Source organism: Sorex fumeus, unplaced genomic scaffold (assembly GCF_029834395.1).
Source record: "Sorex fumeus unplaced genomic scaffold, SorFum_2.1 ptg000125l, whole genome shotgun sequence".
Taxonomy (NCBI): Eukaryota; Metazoa; Chordata; class Mammalia; order Eulipotyphla; family Soricidae; genus Sorex; species Sorex fumeus.
Window position 1 is genome coordinate 2,412,013 of NW_026606182.1, and position 19,974 is coordinate 2,431,986.

General features: G+C 60.5%; 5 protein-coding genes across 6 annotated transcripts in view; all 5 read left to right on the forward strand.

Annotated features, from left to right (window-relative positions):
- Nucleotides 1–6,606, forward strand: part of LGALS1 (galectin 1) — a 125,668-nt gene extending 119,062 nt beyond the window's left edge. Inside the window, exons 2-5 of the mRNA XM_056137601.1 lie at nucleotides 3,023–3,060; nucleotides 4,263–4,342; nucleotides 5,698–5,869; nucleotides 6,407–6,606. Coding sequence (XP_055993576.1) covers nucleotides 3,052–3,060; nucleotides 4,263–4,342; nucleotides 5,698–5,869; nucleotides 6,407–6,553 — 408 coding nt within the window. The 5' untranslated portion in view covers nucleotides 3,023–3,051 and the 3' untranslated portion in view covers nucleotides 6,554–6,606. The remainder of the gene's footprint in view (nucleotides 1–3,022; nucleotides 3,061–4,262; nucleotides 4,343–5,697; nucleotides 5,870–6,406) is intronic.
- Nucleotides 1–19,974, forward strand: part of GGA1 (golgi associated, gamma adaptin ear containing, ARF binding protein 1) — a 119,471-nt gene that overhangs the window by 44,080 nt on the left and 55,417 nt on the right. The window lies entirely within an intron of this gene.
- PDXP (pyridoxal phosphatase) overlaps nucleotides 1–19,974 on the forward strand; it is a 32,620-nt gene that overhangs the window by 12,627 nt on the left and 19 nt on the right. The window lies entirely within an intron of this gene.
- On the forward strand, nucleotides 12,041–16,823 carry NOL12 (nucleolar protein 12). Of its 2 annotated transcripts, none has more exons than XM_056137594.1 (6): nucleotides 12,041–12,149; nucleotides 14,102–14,207; nucleotides 14,377–14,425; nucleotides 14,670–14,812; nucleotides 15,711–15,796; nucleotides 16,034–16,823. In XM_056137594.1, exons 1-6 carry the CDS (start codon nucleotides 12,064–12,066, stop codon nucleotides 16,194–16,196), a joined length of 633 nt encoding a protein of 210 aa, XP_055993569.1. In that variant the 5' UTR covers nucleotides 12,041–12,063; the 3' UTR covers nucleotides 16,197–16,823. The 2 variants fall into 2 exon arrangements, with proteins under 2 accessions (XP_055993569.1, XP_055993570.1); XM_056137595.1 differs by having other exon boundaries at nucleotides 15,714–15,796.
- The window catches only part of TRIOBP (TRIO and F-actin binding protein), a 59,613-nt gene continuing 59,484 nt past the window's right edge, over nucleotides 19,846–19,974 (forward strand). Inside the window, 1 exon segment of the mRNA XM_056137469.1 lies at nucleotides 19,846–19,939. Within this exon segment, the coding sequence (XP_055993444.1) occupies nucleotides 19,846–19,939 (94 nt within the window).

The window sequence follows — 19,974 nt, forward strand, 5'->3', positions numbered from 1 at the left end:
GTCACCAGGAGTGACGAGCAAGGCCTGAATACAGCCAGATTTGACCCCAAAACCAAAAAAAAAAAAAAAAAATTTAAAATTATAAAATTTGAATGATAACTAATCTTTTTTTTTTCTTCTGGGTACACTCCTGACCTCTGAGTTATCTCTCCTGCCCTCCCCCCCAAGACTGGCTAGGAAGGGGGTCATGGGGTGAGGCACCCTTCAGAGCTCAGGATCCCTGGAGGGTAGGAACCAGAATGGGCGTGGTCACGCGTGGGCGGGTGGTCAGCGCTAACTGGCCGCTGTCCCCTGGGGTTGGAGGAGCTGAGCTCACCACAGAGGCTCTTGGAAACCTTTCAAGGTCCAGCCCGCAGGAAGAAGGAATTCCAGAGAATTCCCTGCCTCTGCCTCAGGGATGGAGGAGAGGAGGAGGAGGGGCTGAGAACAGTGGGGGGGGGGGGTGGCCTTGGCCTTGGGGGGGTGCGTAGAGTGGACTTTGAGCCCATCACATACGGAATCCTCCAGCCAGCCTGGGAATGGAAACTTTCCAGGCCTCAAAGGGGATGGGGACTGAGGGTTCCTGAGCAAATCCCAGCCAGGCAGCCCCAAAACGGGGACTTCCCTTTCTGTCCCGGGGCTAATGGCCAAAGCAGATGTGTGTGTGTGGGGGGGGATGGGCAAGGGAAGTGGGGGGGAGGAGAGGAAATACTGATGTCCAGAATGCAAGCCTTGAGCAGCGCCACAGAGAGTGGCCCTCAAGTGGGCACGGGGGACTCGAAGCAGGGGACACTTGTCCCTGTCTCCCAATTCAGCCCCTCCATCATGTTCCTGTTTGAGGGACACTGGGCAGTCTCCCTCCCGCCCCTGCCTGGCTACGAGAGAGACTGGACCGGGGGACCCCAGGGGTGTAGGTCCCCAGAGGTAACTGAGCCAAAAGGAAAGCCAACACTCTGCAAGGGGGCTGGAGCGATAGCACAGCGGGGAGGGCGTTGGCCTTGCACGCGGCCAGCCCGTGTTCGATGCCCAGCATCCCGTAGGGTCCCAGGAGTAATTCTTGAGTGAAGAGCCAGGAGGAACCCCTGAGCATCGCCGGGTGTGACCCAAAAAAGAAAAAAAAACACAAAAAAAAAACCTCTGCAGGGAGAGAGAGAGAGGAAGAGAGAGAACTGCTGAGTTTGCAATAAACTCTCTTCCTCTCCTGCAAGAGACCCCAAGCCCCCTTCTCCCGCCTCCAGAAAGGAAGACAGTGGCAAGCAGGAACAGGGGATATTCAGGTTGCCTTGGGAAACGCAAAGTTGGGTCCATCTAGAACCCCAAAGGGGCCGTCCTGGTGTTTGCTGGCCCATGCCCTGCCCTGGGCGAGCTCAATCTGCAGCAGACAAACCCCACCCCCCTCACCCAGCACACTAGGTCTTCCAGGATGGGGGAGATGCCCCCACAAAAGGCAGTAACCGGAAGCCCAGGGCAGTGGGCCGGGGCTGAGCTGGGGTTACCTCAGGTTGCAGCCTTCAGGGGGCTCTAACACTCCCCTCCTGACACCTCATGCTCCAAGAGCAGGCCAGAGGGGTGAGGGGTCAGGAGGGGGGAAGCCCAGGAGGAAAGGAAGCGAGTGGGGCCCCACCCGACTGCTGAGGTTTGGGAGAGGGAAACGTGAAGTGGTTGCGGCTGTTTGGAGGAGGCGGGGCCGCTCTCCTCCGGGCCTGGAGGCCCCATGACACCCCAGTGTTATTTCGGGGGGCAGAGGGCTTGTGAAGGAAGGGGGTCTGTGGCATGGAAATCCCTTCGCGGGGCGCCAGCCATGGAGGGGGGTCAGGGATGGGGAGTGGGGAGGAAGTCGCGGGAAAGTCCCCGCTCTGGTCCAGGCTTTGCCCAGAGCTGCTCCCAGCCCCGCCCCGCCTTCTCTCTGCCCCTTTTCTGGATGGAAAGTGAAAGTTTCTGCAGACCGACCCCGCCCTCCCTGGAACCTGTGGGGATGGGAGGTAGCACCCTCAGAGGCCCTTAGAATCCCGGGCTGGCAGGGTCCCCTCACCCAGGCGGCCCTGACCCCTGCCTTGGGCCTCGCTGTTCCCCAGACACTCTGAGCCAGCGCCCCTGCTGGAACGCGGGTCCCGCTCCTCTGTCCATCTGTCTGAGCTGGACCTCCCTTACCGAGCAGGGAGGCCCCAGCCCCAGTGAGGAGAGCACGGTCGCACCCACTTTAACCCCATCCGGTCCAGATGCCACCTCAACAGAAGCCACTGGCCAACAGGGACGAGGAGGCACTCAGCTCTGCCTGCCAGCAAACCCCTCAACTCCCGGCCAGCAAAGGGTCAGGCGCCCAGCACCCTAAGACTAAGTGCAGGACGAAAGCAAACACTCGTGAGCAGAGGCCTGAGCCCCGGGCAGCGGCTGGCAGCCTCAGGCCTGGCACCGGGCCCAGCCTTTCTGCAGTGAGAAGCTGTGGGCCCAGCAATCCCTGCTTCCGGGGGCGACCTGGGTGGGGCCCAGGCCTACCGCCTGGGGTGCTGGTCCTCTGCTGAGCCCCGCAAGCCGTGACCCCTGCCAGGAAGCAGCCTCAAGGGACCCCAGCCCAGTTCCCCTGGCTGGGGTGTGGTGGGGTGAGGGACATCCCAGCAACCCACTTCCACAGCCTGGGAGCCCCCACCCCCCGCCCCTTTCCTGCCAACTCTGGACTAGAACTCATCCTCAAACTATTTTCCATTGGCTTCCCCCAAATCCCTGCCACGGCACTGGTTTTTTTTTAGGAGGCAGGGGGGGTTGGGGAAGGGATGGAGTAAAAATGGGAGGCGGCACCTAGACCCTGAAGGAGGGGCTTATAAGGCCGGGAGGGGGATCGGCCATTCTGATTGGCTGCCCCCGCTCCAGAACTGGCTTCAAAATCCCCTTGGCCCCGCCCCCAGCGGCCCCCATCCCCATCCCGCCTTCCCATTGGCTGAGCCTCCAGGGGGCGGGACCCACCGGTTGGGTCCACTTTAAAGGGTGGGAGCGGTCTGGCCCCGGTTCCCGGGTGGAGTCCTCCTCAGCTAGTTGGTGCCGACAGCTCCTCGTGTCATCCTCCTGCGCTCAATCATGGCTTGTGTGAGTGTGGGGACCCCCCCCCCCACGAACTCCCCCCAGGCTCAGGGAGGGCGCTGGGGCAGGAATCAGGGAAACCCTGGGGCTCTGAGTTCCAGTTCTCCAAGCGTCGCCTGGAGCAAGTGTCATCTCTTTTCTGGGGTCTCTTTTCTGAGCCTCTGTCTGTAAAATGGGGGTGGGCGCCGTGATCCCCACCTCGGGGCCTTTTGGGGGCTTACCGAGTTTCTGGATGGCCCCAGGTCCTGACTGCACCAGGACCAGGGTTCCCTGGGCCAGGGTCTGACATTCTGCAGCTCTGGAGAAAGGGAGTAGGAAGGGTGTGTTCGGCCGGGCAGCTGGGTGCCCACTGCTATGGCCTGGGCCGATCCTTTCCCCCTCCTCCACCCAGAGCCTCCGGCCCGGCCCGGCTGTCCTCTCCCGGCAGCTGTCCCCAGTCACCGGCCGAGCCACCCTCTGCTCCAGAGAACTCTGAACAGTTGCCAGGATCTGCCTGCAGGCCTGGGGGGTGAGCAGGTGGGGACCGGCTCACTGGCTGGTCAGGGGGCACTGGGGGATTCCCCACCCCCACATGCTGGGGGTAGAGTGCCAGGGGGAGGCAAGAGTTTTCCCGAGACCCCAGGGGAAAGGATTCGAAGTTTCTGGCAGGAGGACCCAGTCACACAGTTAACCCCGCGGCCTTCTGGGTTCTGTTAACCCTGAGAGGGCCGGGCTGCTCTCAGTTCTGTGCTGGGGTCCTGTGGGGGTGTCCGCTGCAGGCCCTGCCCCAAAGCCCGCCCTGGCAGGGGTGGTGGCCCCGGGCCAGAGCCCCAGGCTGCTTTTTCTCAGCCCCCGAGCTCAGCGGCCGGCTCCTTGCCCTTTCTCTCCCCTTCCAGGGCTGTCACCAGCACTGAGCCTGCCTCTCCCACATGAGGCCGTGGGGGCCACACCCCACGTCCTAGGATGCTCAGCACCCCCAGACCCACCCACGCTGTCCACCCAAAACTTTTATACCCGGAGAAGACGTCCCCAAACCTGACACCCCCCCACATACCTGGTTGGGGCAGGAACCCGGCCGGTTGTAGGAACTGGCTGGGACCACGCAGAGAGAGAGGCTGGAACTCGGCCCCAGCCTCCTCGGGTGCGGGGCTCTGGATGGAGGGTCCGGGATGAGACCCCGCCCCTTGACCGCTACTCCCGACCGTCACAGTGCCTCCTCTATCCCGCAGGGCCTGGTCGCCAGCAACCTGAACCTCAAACCTGGGGAGTGCCTTCGAGTGCGGGGTGAGGTGTCCCCGGACGCCAAGAGGTGAGGGGGGGTGAGGGCCGGGGCGTGGTCGGCCGGGGCGTGGTCAGCGGGAGGCCCCGCTCCCCCTGACGGCGGGGAGGGGGTTAACGCGCCCGCAGCTGCGGCGTGCTCGTGCTCGGGGGTGAGTCACTTCCTCCGCGGGGCCCTGGACGCCCCCACCATTGTCGCCCCCTCCCCTCCCTGGCTCTTAAACGAAACCAGCTGCGGACACGTCATCGACCTGGGCTGGCCACGCCCACTCCCGCCCGCGGGCGGGGCCGGGCCGGAGGCGCCCCCCAACCCGCCCTGGGCCGGCCCCCAGGGTCTTATGCTCTTCTCTGGCTCCACCTGCATTCACTGCCCCCGACCTTGTTTCTTGTCCCCCAGGTGACCCCAGGCCCAGCCTCGTAGCCGCGGGCCGCACCTGGAGCCGCGGCTGTGCCGTTAGCGCAGAGGGTCAGCGGCCGGGGTGATGTCCCGCGGCCCATATAAAGAGCCCCGCCCTGTTCCTTTCATCCTCCCAAACCCTCAAGGGGTCACGGGGCTTCAGCGTTGCTCGGCGGAAATATTATCATGATTAGTTTTTGTTCACTTGCGAGAGGGGTGGGACTTGCCCTCCCAGAGGTCATCTGGAGCGAGTCTTGTTATTTGGGGGAGGGGGCCCCACACCCGGCGGTGCTCAGGGGTTACACCTGGCTCTGCACTCAGGAATTAATTCCTGGTGGGATTCCAGGGACCATATGGGTTACCCGGGTGCGTGCAAGGCTAGCGCCCGACCCGCTGTGCTGCCTCTCTGGCCCCCTGGAGCGAGGTTTTTTCTTTTTGTTTGTTTCCCCTGCTGCTGTGGGTGGCACCCAGGACCTCACACATGTGACGCAGATGCTCTGCCGCCAGCCACAGGTCCCCTGGAGGGGTCTTTGTTAGGGGGCAGGGGGTGTAGGGTCACCTCGTGTGATGCTCAGGGGCTATTCCGTGCTCAGGAGTGCCCCCTGGCGGTGCTGGGGGAACCGAATGTCTGAGCAGCTGGCGCACGGTCAAACCCTACCTAACACCCGGTACTACCTCCTTCCTCGGCCCCTGGAGGCAGTCTTGACCTTGACCAAAGGGGCTGAGACTCAAAGTCTGCGGGGCTCTTGGCACCGGGAGAGCCTCCCGACGCTCTCCTCGTTCCGCTTCCTTCCTTCCTCTCATTGTGCAGGTGGGGAGATAGACCCAGAGCGGGGCGGCAAAGTGTGCCCAGGGCCTTGGAATCCAGGCGCTTTGCCCTGCGGCTCCGCAGCTCTTTGGGTGGGGCTCGGGGCGGAATAGACCCTCTGCCGCAGGCGGGGAGGTGCCGGTCCAGAGAGACACCCCCCACTCCACCCCTTGCTCCCCAGCTTCGTGCTGAACCTGGGCAAAGACAGCGACAACCTGTGCCTGCACTTCAACCCTCGCTTCGACGCTCACGGCGATGCCAACACCATCGTGTGCAACAGCAAGGACGGCGGGGCGTGGGGGGCCGAGCAGCGCGAACCCGCCTTCCCCTTCCAGCCTGGAAGTGTCGTGGAGGTGGGCGTGGCGGACCGAGGGGGCGTGGCTGAGGGCTGGCAGAAAGGCGGGGCTTGCACTGTGGGGTTGACCTAGGGGCGGGGCTTGCATGTTTGGGGCGGGGCTGTGATCAAGGGGGCGTGGCTGAGGGCTGGCAGAAGGGCGGGGCTTGCACTGTAGGGTTGACCTAGGGGCGGGGCTTGCATGTTTGGGGCGGGGCTGTGATCAAGGGGGCGGGACTGAGGGCTGACAGAAGGGCGGGGCTCGCAGATTTGGGGCGGGGCTGAGGTTTGGAGGCGGGGTCTAGGGCGGGGCTTGTGGGGCTGGGACCAGAGGGTGGGGCTGACCGAGGGGCGGGGCTGGGAATCTGCGTCCACACACTTAGGTCCCTTGGTCCCATCCCTCTTTGTGACCCCTAGTGAGGATCATTCACGCCCACCTTCAGCCACCTCCCCAGGGGGGTGGGGTTCTTTCGGGGGTCCAACTGAAGCCCTTGTTGGGAGTGAGGTTCCCTTTGCGGGCCGCACGACCCTCACTGCCTGCCGCCCCGCCCCCCAGGTGTGCATTGCCTTCGACACCGCCGACCTGACCATCACGCTCCCGGATGGGTACACATTCAAGTTCCCCAACCGCCTCAACCTGGAGGCCATCAGCTACATGGCCGCCGACGGGGACTTCAAGATCAAGTGCATGGCCTTTGAGTGAACCCGGCCAGCCCGTAGCCCCCAATAAAGGCAGCTGCCTCTGCTCCCCCTGAACCAAGCCTCCTGTGTGCATGGATGGGGCCACGTTCCGCCTGATCCCCTGGGTCCTGTCCCTTGAGCCCCACATTTCTCACCCCCCATACCAGTAGACTGGGGTGCATCTATTTATTTACTTTTGGCTTTTTGGGTCACACCTGGAGGCGCTAAGGAGTTACCCGTGGCTCTGCACTCCGGAATGACAGCGGTGCTTGGGGGACTATATGGGATGCTGGGAATGGAACCCGGTCAGCCGCCTGCCAGGCAGACCCTCTCTGCTGTACTATCTCTCTGGCCCTGAGTTAGGGGGTTCAATGACTACATGAGACCCTCTGACAGCCCCTGGGATTGGCAGCACGTACCAGTACTTAGAGATGTCGGGGAGGGGAGCTCCAGGGCTGGAACCCGGGCAGCCCTCATGCCATGGCAACTGGTCCCCACGGAGAGATCGAGGAAGAGTCACCCTCACTTATTTTTTTCCTGAGCCAGAAGGAAGCTCTGCACCAACACTGCTTCTCAGCGCCCCAATTCCTGCATTTGCATGGGGGGGTGGGAGAGTGGGAAGGAAGGGGGTGACAAGTGACAGTGGGTGGCATCAGAGGAGCCCTGTGAAGAGGCCAAGGTCAGGGCCAGGCACTAGCCACCACCCAGCGACTTCGGGTCCATCTGGCACTGTGCCTTGGCCCCAAACTAAAGCAAACGGAGGGATGCTTTAACTCCCTGACCTGTGCCAGCTAATTGAGTTTGGTGGACACCCTCGCTCTGTGCACCCAAGCCAAATACCCGCTTCTCAAGTGATGCAGGGTGCCTGGGCGGGACCCTTCACCCCCACACTGGGGTGGAGGATGAGGGCGATGTCCTTGGCCAGTCCATGCGGAAGGACTGGGGCAGGGGTGGGGGGAGCCGTGCGAGAACCCAGAATGATGGCAGGGCTCCATGGCAGAGGGCACACGGTGCACGCAGGGGGCAACCTCATGGTCCCTGCCCTGCCCCCAAAGCGGCTCTAGAATAAAGGCAGAAACACAAGCCCAGAGGCCACGCCCCTTCCCGAGCACGAGGGGGCGGGGACTCAGCCGGCCCCGCCCAAGGCTCCTCCCCCAAGGACCTGCCGGGCGTTTGCCACTTGCTGGGGCAAAGGGAGGGCAATGCCCAGGGAGTCTCCTCGCCCGCCCGAGTGGCTGCCAGCCAGCTGCGGTGACAGCGCTTTCTCCTGTGCCTTCTGCCTCCCCACCCCCAATCACAGTCATTCCCAGGGTCCCCTCAGACCAAGAATGTTCTAAAGGGATGCAAATCAGAACCTCACCCCCCCCCCCCCCGCCCCAAACCCCAGGGCACGTCTCCAAGTATGGGGGGCGCTTAGCCAAGCTCCAGGGAGCACCAGCCTGATGATGGGGGGGGCTTCCCACCCCGTCGGAGGGTCTTCCTCCATAAAATGGGTTCGCGGTAGGGGCTTAGACCCTTTTTTTTTTTTTTTGGTTTTTGGGTCACACCCGGCGATGCACAGGGGTGACTCCTGGCTCATGCACTCAGGAATTACTCCTTGGTGGTGCTCGGGGGACCCTATGGGATGCTGGGAATCGAACCCGGGTCGGCCGCGTGCAAGGCAAACGCCCTACTCGCTGTGCTATTGATCCAGCCCCGGGCTCGGACAACTTTGAGGCAGATGGTTTCCCTGTCAGTGCGCCCCGAGAACGGTTCTTCTAAGTCAGCGCAGGGTAGTGGGTTACGCCCTGAGCTTACCCGCTCTCCAGTCGCACGCGGGAAATAGCTTTAAAGAGCGCGCCCTCTGCTGGCCAGGAGCGGGAGTGCCCTTCCTCGATTGCCTTCCTCTTCCAATCCTTCTCCCCACACACAGGTTAAACAGCCTCAATTCTCCACTCTGACCCGGAGGAAAGCTCTGGAGGCAGAGAGACTGGGTGAGGAGGAAAGAAACTGGTCTCAGCGCCAGGGCGGCCCCTGTTCAAACCTCAGCTCCCTCACTGTGTGCGCTAGCATCAGTTCCCCAACCTCTCTGAGCCTTTTCTCCTCCATGAAACAGCACGCGGGGCTGGAGCAATAGCACAGCAGGTAGGGCATTGGCCTTGCACGCGGCTGACCCGGGTTCGATTCCCAGCATCCCATATGGTCCCCTGAGCACCGCCATGGGTAATTCCTGAGTGCAGAGCCAGGAGTAAACCCTGTGCATTGCCGGGTGTGACCTAAAAAAAAAAACAAAAACAAAAACATGAAACAGCACGCAGGCCAGTTGTAAGGAGAGGCTGCTGTAAGCATGAGCCCGCTCTGAGCAATGCAGGGTGCCTGTCCCACAGTACGGGCTCTGGAAATTCTGGCCCCAGCCCCACGACCCTATGGAAGAAGAACCAAGAAATGAAGAAGTGCTTGGTGGAGACCCTGTGTGTAACCTCCAGCCTCAGCACGTGAGCTTTTTTGTTGCTGTTGATTTTTTTGGGTCGCACCCTGTGATACTCAGGGGTTCCTCCTGGCTCTGCACTCAGGAATGACTCCTGGCAGTGCTTGGGGCAGCATATGGGATGCCGGGAATGAAACCCAGGTTGGGTGTGTGCAAGGCAAACATCCTTCCTGCTGGACTATCTCTCTGGCCCACACCTGACCTTTTTGTCCGTGTGATCTTGGACAAGTGATTGTATCTCTCTGAGTTCCGGTAAGATGTGACTCAGACCTTCAAGGCAAGGAGAATCATCTGGAGAGCAGAATAAATACCAACAACTCTTCATTATTCTTTCTGCACAACTTAACCTTCTCTTCTCTCTCTCTCTCCATCCCTCTCTCTGTTTATGGACCACACCTGGTAGTGCTCAGGGGCTATTCCTGACTGTGCTCATGAGTAACCCTTGGAGATCATATGTGGTGCTGGGTTAAGACCAAGCTTGGCTGCATGCAAGGAAACCATCTGATTTCCTGTGCTATCTCTCTGGCCCTTGTCATCCTGACCATTAAGACATGTGCCACCGGTGCTGGAGCGATTATACAGCGGGGAGGGCGTTTGCCTTGTGCGCGGCCGACCCAGGTTTGGTCCCCGGCATCCCATAGGGTCCCCCAAGCACCACCAGGAGTGATTCCTGAGTGCAGAGCCAGGAGGAGCCCCTGAACATCGCTGGGTATTGTGACCCTCCCCCCAAAAAAAGACATGTGCTACCACAAAAGCTCAGCCCCCAGCAAGCACTCTGACTAAGTATTTCAGCACCCAAAGCAAGGATGTGTGAGCATCTCAACAACACCATCAACACAGGGAGGGTGATGACAAGAGGAAGTGCCGGGTCAGAGAGATAACCCAGGAAGTAAGCACTTGCCTCACATGCAGCCAACCCGGGTTCGAACCTTGGCACTGCATATGGCTCCCCAAGTACCACCAGGAGTATTCATGTATTCAGCCATGAGTAAGTCCTGGGTGCTGCTGAGTGTGGCCCAAATTTTCTCTGCCTGGACCCCTCTCCCCCCCCAAAAAAAAAGAACATGCCGTCTAGATCCGTTCCTGGCACTTAGTACCTACTCAATAAACTTCACTGTATTGTTTGGGTGTTTGGGTCACACTTAGCTGTGCTTGAAGATCACTCCTGGAAGCCCACCTTATGCAGTGCCAGGGATCAAACTGGAGCCGGACCCCTGCAAGGCAAGTTCCTAACACCTGTACTATCTCCCCAGCCCCAGAGTTACATTTTCTTCCTTAGGGGTGCAAACCAGAGAGCATCATAAAGATGCATGAGGACAGAGATAGCCGGAAGGGCTAGCACACCCACTTAGCATGCAGGATGGACACCTCGTGGCAAGCACTGGGTTCCTCCCTGCACCATAGGGTTCCCTAGAACTTGTGGAAAAGACTCCCAAATGCAGAGCTGGAGGTAGTGACTAAGCATCACTGGGCATGACCCCCGTATGTCCAAGAGGAGAAAAAAAGAACTATAAGCAGTGCTAGAGAGATAGTACAGATGGTAGGGTGCTTGCGATCCTGGTTCAATCCCGGGCATCCACTAGGGTCCCCCAAGCATCGCTAGAAATAGTTCCTGAGCACAGAGCTAGAAGTAACCCCTGAGCTTTGCTGGCTGTGGCCCGCCCTAAAAAATAAACAAATGGGGCCTGGAGTGATATCACAGCGGGTAAGGCATTTGCTCTGCATGCAGCCAACCCAGGTTTGATCCCCAGCATCCCATATGGTCCCCCAAGCACCGCCAGGAGTCATTCCTGAGTGCAGAGCCAGGAATGACTGCACTCAGGAACGAATTATAATATTATTATAAAAGATTATAATAGTATCTAATTATACTGTAATATTATTATCATTCTTCTTATTAAAGCAAATAATAAATCAGCCAGAAAGCGCGAGCTCCACAGCGACCCCTGGCGGGTACCACAGCCATAACCTGGGATTCAACTATGCACACGCGTGTGCGCGCATCGTCCAGAAAGGAACGTGTGCTCGGAGGGCCGCGCAACCGGGTGTGAGAACCCCGTGCGCACGACAGCTGGAAAAGCAGGAGACCCCAGCCAGGGCACTGGGTAACCCCCTGGCCCCAGTCATCGTGATGTCACAGCAAAGGGAAGGAAAGTAGAGGCCGAGAGACAGTCCAGCTCGCGAGGCGCTCGCCTCCTCTGGCTTCCTTTATTGGATAATCTGCAAGAGTTGTTCCCGGGTGGTTTTTTATGTTTTATGTTTTGTTTTCACCGTAAACAACAACATTGCATCTTTTCCCTCTCGAAGACTGTTTCCTTACAAAAATATCCGGCTTCTTTCGACAATGAGAAGAATTCAGCTTTTTTATACAATATGGACAACTTATACGACATGAGAATTCGGCTTCTCCATACACTATGCGGCTTCTTTATTCAGTTGACTCATCCTGTCAATGGGGACTTGAGTTGTTTACTTTTTTTTTCTTTTTGGGTCACACCCAGCGTTGCTCAGGGGTTCCTCCTGGCTCTGTACTCTGGAATTACTCCTGGCGGTGCTCGGGGGACCATATGGGATGTCGGGAATCGAACCCGGGTCGGCCGCGTGCAAGGCAAACGCCCTACCCGCTGTGCTATCACTCCAGCCCCTTAATTGTTTACTTTTAACGTGAAATAATGTTGCAATAAACAGCGGAGTGATTACAATGCCTTGTTACTATTGTCGGATTGTTTTTGGTTGCTCCCAGCCTGGTGCTCAGAGGCATTCCTAGGCGTGCTGGCAGTGGGGGGCAGGACACTCTGGCCGTGCACATCGAATAAAAGGCTTCACAGACAAATTTCAGGCGTCCACTAAGCAACAGCTCCTTAGAGTGCGCCCACCGTGTGTCCAGCGTCCAGAGGGCGGCGACTCACGCCCAGAGGGCGGCGACTCACGCGTTCCCAGCAGGAGGCGGGAGGGGCGGAGAGCGCGGCTTGGGCAGGGCCCCTTTAAGAGGCGGGGCGCCGCCCGGAAGCGGAAGCCGCCGCACCCGGAAGTGCCGGCCGCCGCGCCGCCGAGGTGTCGCCGCCATGGGCCGCAACAAGAAGAAGAAGAAGCGCGACGGCGACGACCGGCGCCCGCGGCTCGTCCTCAGCTTCGACGAGGAGAAGCGGCGGTGAGCGCCGAGGCGGGGCGGGGCCGGGGGGCGACGCCGCGCGCCCGCCACGAGGGCCCTTCCGGCCCCGCCTCCCCACGTGGGCCCACGCCCCCGGGCTCCGCGCGCCCAGACTTGGGGTCCCCGCGCCCAGACGTAGGGTCCGCCCGCCCAGACCCGGGTCCCCCGCCACCACACTCGGGTTCCCGCGCCCAGACCCGGTTCCCCGCGCCCAGATTCGGGACCCCGCGCCCAGACTCGGGGTCCGCCCGCCCAGATTCGGGTCCCCGCGCCCAAACTTGGGGTCCCCCATATCCGAGTCCCCGTGCTCAGACTCTGGTCCCCAAACCCAGAAGCGGGGTCCACACACCCAGACTCGGGGTCCGCCCGCCCAAACTCGGGTCCGCTCAGCCAGTCTCGGGGTCTGCCCAGTGGACTGACCACCGCCTCCATCACCCCCACCCACCCAGGCTCGCCCACCCCACTTGTGCCGAGCTTACCCAGGACCCCTAAGTCTCCGCGATCCGTCCGGGCAAGTGACCCCCTTCTCCGACTCAGTTTCAGCCCGCCTTGATCCCTGGTGCTGGGTCGGGAACCTGCTTATGTTTGGGGTCCCGGGAAAGGCGCGGGATCGTCCTGGGGAGGGGAACTTGGGGTGCATGGAGAGGACCTAGAGGTGGGTCCGAAGGTCTGGGGAAATGGGGTGTCGGTCCAGGAGGAGTGGAATTCCTGCTGGGGGTGGTCCTGGAGCTTGAGGAAGAAGCTTTGTTCATTGGATGGGGGCATGGCAGGGGGCAGGGTCTGGGGGTTCGACCCCAGACTGACCTGTAGGCAGCTCAGGGCCCGTCAGTGTCAGTGGTGATGCCAAAGGATAGAGGTGGCAAAAGAGCATCTTCTCCTGGTTGGGGGGTGGGGGAGTTTGGGCCACGCTGCGTGGGGCTAGGGGCTCCCTCCTGACCCTGAGCGTCTGCTTCCTGTTAATCCTGGCTGGATTCGAACCCAGGTTGACAGAGTGCCAGGCAAGGGCCGTACCAGCTCTGCCATCTCTCCACAACCCACCCCTCTTTCATTTGTTTTGTTTTGGGGGCCACACCTGTCAGTGCTCAGGGCTCACTCCTGACTCAGCACTCGGGGATCACTCATGGTGGAGCTGGGGGAACCATATGGGATGCGGGAATAGAACCCAGGTGGGCTGCATGCAGGCAAGTGACCTACCCACTGGATTAAGGCTCTTTTTTTTTTTTTTGTCTTCTGTTTTTGGGCCACCCCCTAGTGGTGCTCAGGGATCACTCCTGGCAGACCTCAGGGGACCCCATGGGGAGGGGGCCCCGTGCATACCAAGCGCTTTCTTGGCTAAACTGTCCCTCAGCTAACCACTCTACTTCACGGTCTCATCTGTGAAAAGGAGAGTGTGAGGCCGAAGTGGAGCCATGACAGGCTCCACTTTAAGGCCGAAATTCAGCAGGCCTGAGTTTCGGTTTCCTCCATCAGAAAGTCCCGACTTCTCAGAAAACAGTATCACCCTGGGCAGATACACCGACCCGTGGCAACAGCCTACCAGTGTGGGGGCCTGGGCTCTGGCGCCCAGCCAAACAGAGAGGGCGAGGGAGTGGAGTCACAGGACCGGACAGAGACCAAGACTTGGAAATAGAGTGTTGGTCCCTGGAGTCACAGGACAGGACTGGGAACAAGAAGTGGAAACATACTGGAACTTCTTGGAAAAATGCTGTGATGTCACCAAACCCTAACTTAGCTGCTCAGAATTCGGAGTCGGGGGGCCCTTGGATGAGTCTCGGACCCTAGCTCGAGCTAGCAATCAAGCGGGCCTGGCGTTTGCATCCTCGAGTCTGGTCTGGTCAATGGTGCGAGCGAAACTCCCTTCCCAGGAGTGGCACACAGAAGCCGTTTGTCCGCTGCCTAGAGTAAGGCCACCCCCAGCTTGGGCCCCCTGACCCGCTCGCCCCCCGCTGCAGGGACTACCTCACCGGCTTCCACAAGCGCAAGGTGGAACGGAAGAAGGCGGCCATCCAGGAGATCAAGCAGCGGCTCAAGCAGGAGCAGAAGAAACTGCGGGAAGAGGTGTGGAGGGTGGGGAGGGGTGTGAAGGGCCGGAAGGGGAGGAGGAGAGGGCCCCCCCCCCACCTCTGCCTTAGGCCCAGGTCTTGACCCGCCCCCTCCCGGAGGGGGCCCAGAGCCAAGCCCCCTGGAGGCCGAGATGCCGGACTCACTGGGTACCGTCTTGTTTCAGCGACATCAGGAGTACTTGAAGATGCTGGCGGAGAGAGAGGAGGCTCTGGGTGCGTCTGGGTGCTAAGGGGTGCTTGTTTTCAGGCCCCCACCCCCGGCAGGGTCAGACCAGGAGGAGGTGACCCCCAAACCTGGCCCAGCAGAAAGACCCAGTTTCTGAGTTCGGGGTCAGGGCAGAGCAGTTCCCAGCAGGGGTCACGGCCTTGTCTCTGGGGGGACTGGAAGGGGTGTGGGTCTCTCCTGTCGCGGGGAGGGGGGGCAGCCTGCTGACCCCCGCCCCCGCATCCCCCGCAGAGGAGGCAGATGAGTTGGACCGCCTGGTGACCGCCAAGACAGAGTCGGTGCAGTACGACCACCCCAACCACACGGTCACCGTCACCACCATCAGCGACCTGGACCTCTCGGGGGCGCGGCTGCTGGGGTTGCCCCTGCCGGAGGTGCGTGTCGGCCCAGCCCGGGGAGGAGGGTGGGAGCCCGCCTGTCCCCCACTGTGTGTCAGGGGTCAGAGGGGTTCATCATCTCTCCCCGGGAAGCAGGTCCCTTGGGTCCTTAGGGGTGAAGGGGCCGTGCAGTGTGGTCAGCGTGGAGACTGGCCTGTCGGGGCAGGAACCCACGGGCAGGTGCACACGGTCACCTGAGGTCACCAGTGCTCTCTGTTTCCGGATTCCTAGGGTCCCAGGCTCCCTGGCTCCTCGTCCAGGACCCGGGCTAGACCCCGCCTGGTCCCTTCCCCTCGGAGCTGGTGGCAGCTGCTCCCTGGGGCCACGGGCACCCGCTGTCCTCCGTGGGTGTCAACGTCGGGACCCGGCTCCTCTCCCTGCGCCCTCCCTGCCCCTGGACTCACCCCCCCCCCACTGACGCCACGGTGGTTCACTCGGGGCGTCACCCCCCTGCCCTGTGACAATCCCTTCTAGGCCGGCTTTTCCTTTCTTTTTTTTAAATTTTTGGGCCGCGCCAGGAGGTACTCGGGGCTTATTCCTGACTCGACACTCAAGGATCTCTCTTGGTGGCGGTCGGGGGAGCCCATGGGTTGTCAGGGGCCAAACCCAGTTCAGCCACGTGCAAGGCAAGTGCCCTACCCGCTGTGCTATCCCTCTGGCCCCACTTGATTCTCCTCCTTTTTGGATTTTTTTCTTTTCCCTGCTTTTTGGGTCACACCCGGTGATGCTCAGGGGTGACTCCTGGCTCTGCACTCAGGAATCACTCCTGGCCGTACTCAGGGGACCCTAAGGGATGCTGGGAATCGAACCCGGGTCGGACGCTGCAAGGCAAACGCCCTCCCTGCTGTGCTATGGCTCCAGCCCCTCTCCTCCTTTCTGTTCTTTGCATCTTTAGCAGGATCCGGAGGGAGAGACGCCCAGTAAGGAGAAGATGGCCAGAGCCTTGCCCCGCAAGTCCAAGGACCCCCTGCTGTCCCAGCGGTGAGCCCTGCCCTCTGGGAATCGGGTGTGGGGCCCGGGCGGGTGGCGTGGGGCACCTCAGCCCCCCATCCCCTCCACCGCCCACCTTGTGTGTGGCCCGGTGTCCCCCGTGCCGGGCGAGTCCCTCCCTCCCAGCTGGGAGCCGGCAGCCCTCGGGGTTGGAGCAGGCTAGCCTCTCCCCTGTGTCCTGCTCCCCCGGGGAAACTGAGGTCGGGCTGCCCTCCCGCCCGCCCACAGGATCTGTTCTCTCACGGCCTCGCTGCACGCACACAACCGCAAGAAGGTCAAGAGGAAACGTGCCCACCGGGCCCCGGACTCCAAGAAGCCACCCAGCGCCACGAGGACCAGCAAGACCCAGCGCCGCCGGCTGACGGGCAGAGCCCGGCACAGCGGGGAGTGAGCCCCGGTCACCGAACGGCTTCCTGGCTTATCCCACGGGGCCTCTCTCCCCGGGGCCCCATGAGCCGCCATCGGTCCCCTGACTCTGCGCTGAGAACCAGCCCTGGGCCCCGCCCGCTGTCCCGTGGCAGACGCAGACTTCGTGGGGTGGGCCAGGGACCAGGAGGGCGCCCATCATCCCCCCGACACTTAAGCCGATGGGTGGGAAAGGGAAGTAGAGGGGGGTGAGGGTGGGGGGACACCTGTCTTAAACCTCATATGGGCTCATGTTCCTGAGTGTGGAACAAACCCTAAGGACTGGAGAGTGGGTGATGGGGTGAGAATGTTCACTTGTCTCGCGTGTGTTGGGATTTCATTCCAGACATCACCAGGAGTGATCCTGAGCACAAAGCCAGGAGTAGTCTCTGAGCACTGTAGGGTGGGCCCAAACCCCCTTCCCAAGTTCCTTTTAAAATAAAATTCAGACCGGAGCAGTAGTACAGCGGGTAGGGCGTTGGCCTTGCACGTGGCCGACCCGGGTTCAATCCCTGGCACCCCATGTTCTTGGTCCCCTGAGCCCAAGAGGAGTGACCCCTGAGCACTGCCAGGTGTGACCACCAAACCAAAAAATAAATGGATAAACTCGTGACTTATTGTTGGTGAATGGTTTGTATGCCTGTACACCCAGAGTTATGTCAACATTTCCCGAGAAACATAATAGGGTCTCTCTGGAGGGCTAGGGTGACGCAGCCGCTGGGCAAACTTGAGCTTCGGGATCCCTGAACAGTCGCCACCCAGACCTGAGGGCCTCTGGGGAGAACTCCTTTTTTTTCTTTCTTTTTTTTTTTTTTGCTTTTTGGGTCACACCCGGCTATGCACAGGGGATACTCCTGGCTCTGCACTCAGGAATTACTCCTGGCGTTGCTCCAGGGACCCTATGGGATGCTGGGAATCGAACCCGGGTTGGCTGTGTGCAAGGCAAACGCCCTACCCGCCGTGCTATCGCTTCAGCCCTGGGGAGAACTCTTAAGGGCTGAGCACACACTTTCTTGGGTGGGGGTATTGCCATACCCAGCAGTGCTCAGGGGTTACTCCTGGCACTGTGCTCGGGCGTCACTCCTGGAGGGCTCAGGGGAGTATATGTGGTGCTGGGGATCCAACCCGCATTAGCCCAGCGTAAAGCGAGCACCCACCCTGCTGTGTCTCCAGCCCTGTCGCTTGTTCATCTTGTTGGGGTTCTGGGCCTCGGAAAGAACATAAGTACCAGGGCTGGAGTGACAGCACGGGGGGGAGGGTGTTTGCCTGGTATGCGGCCAACCCGGGTTCGATTCCCAGCATCCCATAGGGTCCCCCGAGCACCGCCAGGAGTAATTCCTGAGTGCATGAGCCAGGAGGAACCCCTGTGCATCGCCACGTGTGACCCAAAAAGAAAAAAAACATAAGTACCATGAAAACTGGGGTGTCGGGAGGGGGGTTGCATTTCCTTTCCCTGAGGCTCAGCGGGGCTGCAGCAGGGCCCAGACTGAGGGGGCTCCAGGCTTTGGACCCGTACGGCTCGAGCGCTAGGGCCATGCCCTGAACAGCAAAGGCAAGGTAATAGCTGGCTAGTGCCAGGCTCAGAGATAGTGAGTAACTTCCTCAGATGGCACAGCCAGGAAACTAGAGTCCGATTCACACCTCACAGAGGTGGGGACCAAGCGGAAGCTCCTCCAAGTGTAGCTTGGCACAGGCCAGGCACGAGAGTTAACGGTCAGCGGGCGAGGTTTATCTGGGGGCTAGTGAGTAAGATACACCAGGGTTTGGATTTATTTATTTATTTTTGCTTTTTCGGGTCACACCTGGCGATGCTTAGGGGTTACTCCTGGCTTTGCACTCAGGAATCACTCCTGGCAGTGCTCAGGGGACCATATGGGATGCTGGGAATCGAACCCGAGTCGGCCGCGTGCAAGGCAAACGCCCTCCCCGCTGTGCTATCGCTCCAGCCCCTTGAATTTATTTTCATTGTGAGAGCCACGCCCAGCAGGGCTCAGGGCTCACTCCTGGCAGTGTGCAGGGAACCGTATTGGTGCTGGGGGGATCGAACTTGGACAGACTATGCAAGGCAGCTGCCCTCCCTGCTGTACTCTCTCTGGCCAGAGGGCATGAGGTGCTGGGAATCAGACTCAGGATCTCCTGGCATTAGGCATGTCCTCGACTACCGAGCCACATTCTGCTTGTCACGGATCAAACCTTTACTGACAGGCATGAGTGCCCGTGGTTTGAACTATTTCCTGGTCCCCACAATAGGGTTTAGTCTTCGGTGGGGGGGGGGGGTCTGGGGGGTAGAGAGCTCACCCTGGCTGCTCAGGGGCTACTCCTGGTTGTGTGCTCAGAAGTGCCCCCTGGTGGTGCTCAGGGGAACATACATGTTGGGATTAGGACCGGGTCTGCAGCGTGTATTTAAGTGCCTTAATCCCTGGACCATGTCACGCCCCAGGAGTTTAGTCTGGACTCTATTACTTTTCAGTTGAGAGCTTATTTCTCAGATTGCTGTGAAGTGGGGGGTTCCATAACTCCTTGGGGTTCTGATGTCTCCATGAAACGTCTGGGAAGAGAAGCTGGCAGGGTAAGTGTAGGCGCCATCTGTGGAGCCGGTTTGCACGGGCTAGGGGAGGGGCACTTCTTGAGGTGCAAGAAGCCGACTGGAGCGGGTGGGAGCCGTATGCTCTCTTAGGGACGATCCCTAGGATGCAACCGGGTCCGCTGGGGACCAGGTTTCAGAAAAGAACGGCACTTGGGTGTCACTCTTAAGAGCTCAGGCTAGGGCAGGAGTGATGGAGATGAGGTGAGGTGGGGAAGGCGGAGTGGAAATGGGGGATGCCCCCATTGGGTGAGTATCCCAAGGCGGCTGAGAGTCCCAATGGAGCGGGGGTCAGTATTCTTGACCAAGGTCCGGTTTCCCATCCTGGCCAATAGATAAATATGTATACATAGGAGAACTGTGCATCTTATGAATGAGGTCTGGGTCAGTGGCAGCTTGCAAATGGAGGCTGAAAACTGCGTTTCCCTCCGTGCTCACGGCTACCATCACGCTCCTTGTTTTACGCGTAAGAAAACCACGTTCCGGCAAGGATATGTCTCTAGCGCTGTCAGTTAAGTCTCTAGCACAAGGTTTGAGTTTAAGCCACCCTCGGGAATTTCCTCAAGGGGAACTAGATCCCTAGGAGCCAGACCCGTCCGTGCCACCTCCCTGCAGAACCCCCGGGGACGCGGACCCCGCGGAGGGATGGATGCTGCTGGTACCCAGCTTCCCGGGCAGAACGCGCGGCGGGTCCCGCGCTCGAAGGCATCCGGTCACCGCCCGCCTCTGCCCCGCCCCTTGTCCTCTTCTGTCCAATCGCACGGCGCTCATGCAAATAAAGCGCCGAGAGCGGGCCTATGGGGGCGCGGCGGGGTCGTGGCCTTCGCCTCACTCCGGGTCCGTGTTCTGATTCATTGTTAAAATCAAGAGGCTTTGACCCCCGCGCCCCGCGCCCCGCCACCCCCCGGTGCGTGGAAACCCGAGCCCAGGTGAGGACTGGCTGGGGCAGGCGGTGGAGAGGAGGGTGGGGGGAGAAGAGGAGACGGCGGCGGATCCGGGAGGGATTGGCCGCCGGCTGGACAGGTCCAGGGGTCCGTTCCCCGGGTGGGGCATGCCGGTCCGCTGCCGGCTTCCCACGATCACCACGCTCAGACCCACGGTTCATGTGCCTTTTCGAGAAGAAATCTGCCTTTTGGTTGGGCGAAGTGGGAGCAGGAGGGGGGGCGGCACGTGGAGTAGA

Excerpts from the sequence above, each read along its gene's own strand:
- NOL12 (XM_056137594.1), top strand. The coding sequence starts at position 12,064 with ATGGGCCGCAACAAGAAGAAGAAGAAGCGCGACGGCGACGACCGGCGC. Across the intron at positions 12,150-14,101 it reads TTCGACGAGGAGAAGCGGCG|GGACTACCTCACCGGCTTCC; the intron begins GTGAGCGCCGAG and ends CCCCCGCTGCAG. Across the intron at positions 14,426-14,669 it reads GGAGAGAGAGGAGGCTCTGG|AGGAGGCAGATGAGTTGGAC; the intron begins GTGCGTCTGGGT and ends CATCCCCCGCAG.